The sequence below is a fragment of the Solanum lycopersicum genome, chromosome 6 (assembly GCF_036512215.1).
Source record: "Solanum lycopersicum chromosome 6, SLM_r2.1".
Classification (NCBI taxonomy): domain Eukaryota; kingdom Viridiplantae; phylum Streptophyta; class Magnoliopsida; order Solanales; family Solanaceae; genus Solanum; species Solanum lycopersicum.
The window spans coordinates 38,465,520-38,472,188 of record NC_090805.1 but is presented as its reverse complement, the minus strand read 5'-3'; the positions used below and the strand labels follow the sequence as shown (position 1 = coordinate 38,472,188).

The 6,669-nt window shown below is 34.8% G+C and overlaps 1 protein-coding gene across 1 annotated transcript; it reads left to right on the top strand.

The window, feature by feature from the left end:
* Positions 1–3,719: 3,719 nt before the first annotated feature.
* On the top strand, positions 3,720–6,565 carry LOC101262523 (AAA-ATPase At2g46620-like). The gene has a single exon (XM_010323927.4). It carries the CDS (start codon positions 4,852–4,854, stop codon positions 6,388–6,390), a length of 1,539 nt encoding a protein of 512 aa, XP_010322229.1. The 5' UTR covers positions 3,720–4,851; the 3' UTR covers positions 6,391–6,565.
* Positions 6,566–6,669: the final 104 nt, after the last annotated feature.

Below are 6,669 nucleotides of genomic sequence, written 5' to 3'. Positions count from 1 at the left end.
CGGCTCTGCTGTGTCTTGGAGAATGTCGTATTCAGGTTTTTTGCTAGTGTATTATAGAGGGTATAAATTGACAGACTCTAGTCTTGCCAGGTGAAGTTAATGTTCAAGTTATAATGTACAATATATTAGGCTACCTAATATAGTTAGGTCTTGCATCCTCTATTAAATGAATGATGTTGTAGCTCTACAGTCTATCCATGGAATACAACGTGGGATTTTGATTTTGATTCAAAATTCTGAAAAAAAATTATGAGTTAGCAATGAAGAAACAAAAACATGTTTCATAAATGTCTTCTCTCCACACATCCAACATCACCAATCCACACCAACCTTTAACCCCAATTCCTTAACCAATACTGCTTATACAGTCAAGTACGACTTATGCTACGGACAAGCTAGAGTTCTAATTCAATATCTCATTTCTCCCCTTGTAGATGTCCTATCTTTTATTTTATTTTTACAAATACATCTATAGCTGCAAAGAATTAGGTTAAATTTTTTTCTTTACACTCAACAATGAAAAAAATAAATAAATAAGAAACTCGAATAATGATAATCAAAAAAGTCAAAAAAAATAATTTTTGTATGAAAAAAATTAAAATATATCTTAAACTTTGCTAGAAGGATTATGTATATATCCTTACATGAATTTTTTAAAGTTAAAAGTCAAATAAATAAATTTTAAACTAGTTTTTTCACTTTCATTAGATAAAGAGTATATGTGAGCTTCTTTTGTAACAATAAAGGTATATGTGATCCATTTGTATAACGGTAAGAATATATATGAACCATTTTTAGAACGAGAGGTATAAGGAACATATTAGAACCTTTTCTTTTTTTTTTTTAACTATTTTTTTTTTAAAAGAGAAGATTATAGTCAGTACTGTCTTCTAAGTTGGAAAATGCTGTGTTGGCCTAACCACAAAAAACAGACAGCCCCCTGTCCCATTCTTCATCTGCTACTTTTTGGGGGAATGGATAGAAATATGATCCAATTTCCAAGCATATACATGTAAAACTTTTAGAATTTAGAGGTGTTTTTAATTTGCTAAAGTTTACCAATCTTTCCTGATGTCAGACCCTATACTGAATTTCAGCCTACTTTTAGACGAAGTAGTTCATGTTGAAATGGACAAAGTGACCAATATGGTTCCCGAAGGAAATGAGCCGGTAGTGCTTGATTCGAATTTAGTCAGAGCTTTAATGTGGGTTTCGGAGGAAAAAGAAAGAAATGGACAAAGTGCATGCATGCAGTTGAAACTTGATTATGTGGTCAAACAATTCTGTCCATTTCGCAATATGATATTTGTGTTGTTTTAGTGTTTACGTGATGGTTGTTGACTAGTTAAATAGAAAATTTTAAGGAAAAGATTAGCACATGCCAAACTATCGTGAAAATCATGGTCTTTTAACTCTTAAATATGTCGAAACAAATTAGAAGAGTATGCCAATAATTAAGGATCTAATAAGAAATTTACAGGTAAAAAGTTCTTAAACATAAAAAGTGTGATTCCCTTTTAAAACGGTAGTTTAAATTGCAACAATTATAGGTTATATAAATGATTGAAAAATCATAGTAAAAATATAATAAACAACTACTTTATCTTAAAAGGTTGATATAAGCCTTTAACCTATCGTTCTTCTTAAATCCCACTTGGGGTTTATTGAGTATGTATTGTTTGGACGAATAAAAAAATAATCAATGATTGAAAAAAGACGTACAAAATTTAAATTTGGTTGACTATATATAACATACTATAGTCAATACGGACGAGTATGAAATTAAAAGTATCAAATATCAACATAGAAAAAAACGTGATTAAAATTTAAAACTGGAAGTAGCTGTATATATAGCTGCTGAAATAGAAAAAAATGCTCCTATGTACATCCTGGTCACAGTCAAATTGGTCTAAATAAGCTACGTAACAACGATGAAAATTCTGCTCATCTAATTATTAGGAAAGAAACTAGAAAATACATTTATCGTCCTACTATAAACAAGAATTTTCAAGTAGGAAAACACGACCATAAAAATGAAATAATGTTCATTGTACTAATCGTGTAAACAATTTGTATATCACCTGAGTTAAAATTTTATAGATCATCAATGTACATAATTTATTACATTATTATATCATTTGAAAGAATATTTCTAAAATTTGATATCTCAAAGTAAATATATTATAATCTTATAAATATACTCGCTCTATTTCATATAAACTGAATTTGTGAGACAATAGACATATTAAAAAAAAAGGGAAAATGCACAAGTACTCCATTAACCTATGTCCGAAATTCCAAAGACACACTTATACTATACTAAGGTCCTAATACTCCCCTGAACTTATTTTATAAGTCATTCTCTACCTGACCCAAATCCGAGCCGCGACTGGCATCCACACTTACCCTCCTATGTGAGCGAACCAACCAATCTAACCCTTAACATTTCAACGTATATCAACAGAAAGTAATGCGGAAGACTTAAACTCATTAATAAAAACAATTCAAAACTATTATTATCATCCCCAAAATCTGGAAGTCATCATCACAAGAACATCTACAATCAAATGACTACACTAAGAGTATTCTAAAAGCTAAAAATACATAAGAAGCTAGTCCATGCCGGAAGTTCAAGGCATCAAGACTTGAAGAAGAAGATCCAGTCCAAACTAGAAGCATTAGCTCACCCTGAATTTCCGATGTAGTAAGACTGGCTTGAATTACTGTTGAGTTGAAGACGATGGCACGTTTGCTGCACTCCACAAATAAACAAGAGGAAAACATAAAAGTAAGGGGTCAGTACAAAACACGGGTACTAAGTAGATATCATCGGCCAACTCAAAATAGGGAACAGTATATATCAATATTATCGTAAATCAACTATAAAACTCAACATGTAGCCACAACAAGTATTATAATCATCAATAAGTACCATCAAGTTCATCCATGAGGGCTCAAGCCTCAACACCATACTCATTTGGGAATTATGTTCGTTAGATTGAGTATATTAACATCTTTCAAGATTCATTATCCTTAATTCTCTGGTGTCGGTACGTGACACTCCGATCCCTCATATTCATTATTCCTCTTGTGTCGGTACGTGACACTCCGATCCCCTATATCTATGTGTCGGTTCGTGACACCCGATCCCCTAATTCTACGTGTCGGTTCGTGACACCCGATCCCCTAATTCTACGTGTCGGTTCGTGACACCTGATCCCCTAATCTACGTGCCGGTTCGTGACACCCGATCCCCTAATTCTACGTGCCAGTTCGTGACACCCGATCCCCTAATTCTACGTGTCGGTTCGTGACACCCGATCCCCTGCATGTGTCGGTACGTGACACTCCGATCCACTAATATCATTCTGTAAATCATCAGGCCTTCTCTATACCAAGGCATCATCAATCCCATTACTTTTATTCATCAAGCCTTCTTCTATACCAAGGCATCATCATTAATAAGAGATTAGATTTTTATCAAGATTTGGGATTCAATAACTTCATCATGCTTAATATAATCACAATTATATAATCACGTTCATGCATGCATACAATTAAGCATATAGCAGGGTTTACAATACTACCAATACATATCATTCTCTATTAAGAGTTTACTATGAAAGCATGAAAACCATAACCTACCTCCACCGAAGATTAGTGATCAAGCAAGCAAATTTTTCTCCAAGCTTTGTTTCTCCCTTCTCGTTCGATTCTTCCTCTCTCTCTTGTTCTTTCTATTTTCTTTATTCCAACCCTCTTTCTTTTACCCTAATTAGTATATAATTAAGAATAAAAGATGGCAATAATACCCCACTAATTAACTTAGGGTTACCTCTTTTAACCCCTCAAGAATTTGAGTTATTAATATAAACCCACGAACTTTATAATTAAGGCAAGAATAGTCAAAAACGTCCCTTAAAACTTAACCAGAAATCCGACTCTGCCTGGGATTTGCGCAACCTGTGACGGGCCGTCGTGCCTGCGACGGTCCGTCCTGCAGGTCGTCGTAGAGTTCAGAGACCCAAATTTCCACCAAGGGTCTGTGACGGTCCGTCCTGCCATTCCGTCACAAAGTTCAGAGAGTCGATTTTTAGTATCCAATTTCAGATTTTCTAAGTGTTTTGAAACGAGACCCTGCGACGGTCCGTCGTGCCCATGACGGTCCGTCGCTTCTGCCAGTTTTTCCAGAAATAAAGTCTGCTGCTCAAAACGACTAAACGGGTCGTTACACTACCCCTTTTCGGTCTACGTGGCACTAGCTTGAAAAAAAAGTCAACCAACATTGGGCCAACATAATAGCGCCACGTAGACCAAAAAGGGATAGAAAAATATCAATAAAATAAATTCAAGGGTAATAGGACCTTAGTATAATATAAGTGTGTTTCTGAGATTTCGGGCATTGATTGAGGGGATACTTGTGCATTATCCCAAAAAAAATTTAAGAATATAATTTGAACCATAATTTTCAATTGCTTTTTGTGAAATCATACGTATTAACTTTGTAATTAGTACTATAATTTATCTTGAATATATAAAAACATTAAACATCAAATAATAAAAAATATAATAAAGAGAGTAATATAAAAGTATAGATATATATAGTCAGATAAGCACGGCTAGTGGCCGCTAGTGTACAGAGATATTGAAAAATTAGAAAACTATATGAAAGACAAAATCCATATTCCTTATTTGACTAATTAAAACCTACCAATTCTTTTGAATACATTAATTAATTAAAAAAGAATTAGCAAACCAAACACCTAAAAAAAGACTCCCAACTTTTCATTATTCAACATGGCACTTCACTAAATCACTCTTAATCCCACTTTTTGTGTGTGATTATTTATCATGTTTCTGTATTTGTTAGCAATTATTCCTTTGTGTTTGCTTGTGAAATTTGTATCGAAAACATCTATACTTCATATTTTCAAGAAATGGTTGCGTTTGTTGGAGGATAAATTCTATGTTTACCAGTTCTACAAGGTTCCCCAATTCAACCACAACATGCAGGAAAATCAACTCTATCGGAAAATCAGTACTTACCTGAATTCTTTGCCTTGTGTTGAGGATTCCGATTTCACCAATCTTTACTCCGGAAGCAAATCCAATGACATCAACCTCGTTCTCAACGCCGATCAGAAAATCGTTGATAATTTTCTCGGTGCCAGAATTTCTTGGATCAATGAGAAGGATGAAAAAACCGGTGTCAGATCTTTTGTTCTGAAGATAAGGAGGAAAGACAAGCGTCAAATTCTTCGGACTTATCTTCAACATATTCACTCGAAATTCGACGAAATTGAGCAGAGGAGAAAGGAGGTGAGATTGTTTGTCAATGTAAACGATGAATCGAACGGAAACGGAAATGGAAACAGACGGTGGATATCAGTGCCGTTTACTCATCCGGCGACATTTGACACTGTTGTAATGGAACAGGATTTGAAGAACAAGGTCAAATCCGATTTGGAAACGTTCCTAAAATCAAAGCAGCATTATAACCGAATCGGCCGGATTTGGAAACGGAATTATTTACTTCACGGACCTTCCGGAACAGGAAAATCAACGTTCATTGCAGCAATGGCAAATTTCCTAAGTTACGATGTGTATAACATTGATTTATCAAAACTTTCAGACGATTCAGATCTGAAACTACTTCTATTGCAGAGCACGAATAAGTCGGTGATTGTTATCGAAGATCTCGACAGTTACCTGTGTAACAACTCAACAGCTCTAAGCTTCTCTGCGATTCTCAATTTCATGGACGGAATTTTTTCATGCTGCGGTGACGAACGAGTTATGATATTCACTATGAACAGCAAAGATCAAATTGATCCATCAGTTCTAAGGCCTGGAAGAATTGATCATCACATACACTTCCCCTTATGTGATTTCAACGCATTCAAAAGTTTAGCTAACAGTCATTTGGGAATGAAAGATCACAAGCTTTTCCCAAGGGTAGAGGAAAATTTTCAAACCGGGTCGGTTTTAAGTCCGGCTGAAATCAGTGAAATCATGATTTCAAACCGGAGTTCACCGAGCAGGGCATTGAAATTAGTGATTTCTAGTCATCAGAGTAAAAGTAAGCTCATCACTTTGAGGACATCCGATAAAATTGAAACGATAAACAGTAACATTGAGACCAACGTAGCTCCCAAGCATCCACTATGGTTGAGCAAATCTAGATCGGTTCGAGCCGTGGAGAAATCGGGTGAGTTGGATAAGTATCCACAAGGATTGATCAAATCTAAATCGGTTCGACCCATGGTGGAGTCGGGTGATTCGGGTACATTTGGCAAAGAAAGTGTAAACGATCTTAGAAAGTTTTATGGACTTATAAGGATAAAGAGTAGTAGGAAGAAATCTTTAGATTTTGATACCCCAGAAAAATAAATTCTAGGCAAGATATTGGTTAGCTAGTTAGCATGAAGATGCATTTGTTCAATTAGGTGTGACATCAATTTAAGTTTTGGGTTCCAACAATTAATGGATCCGTTGTTAGAGAATCATCAATTTCATTAGTGTTATTCAATAATGAAAAGTAAATTTAGAGCGGGAGTTTTAGAAACTTATTGATGTGTTTGATGTATTTGAACCTACGGTCTTTTGAAAATAGTTTTTCTACTAAGATCTACATACATTCTATCCTATTCAAATCTCCATCTAGAGTGA

Bases quoted from the DNA above. Each gene is read 5' to 3' on its own strand.
- LOC101262523 (XM_010323927.4), top strand. From the start codon at position 4,852: ATGTTTCTGTATTTGTTAGCAATTATTCCTTTGTGTTTGCTTGTGAAA.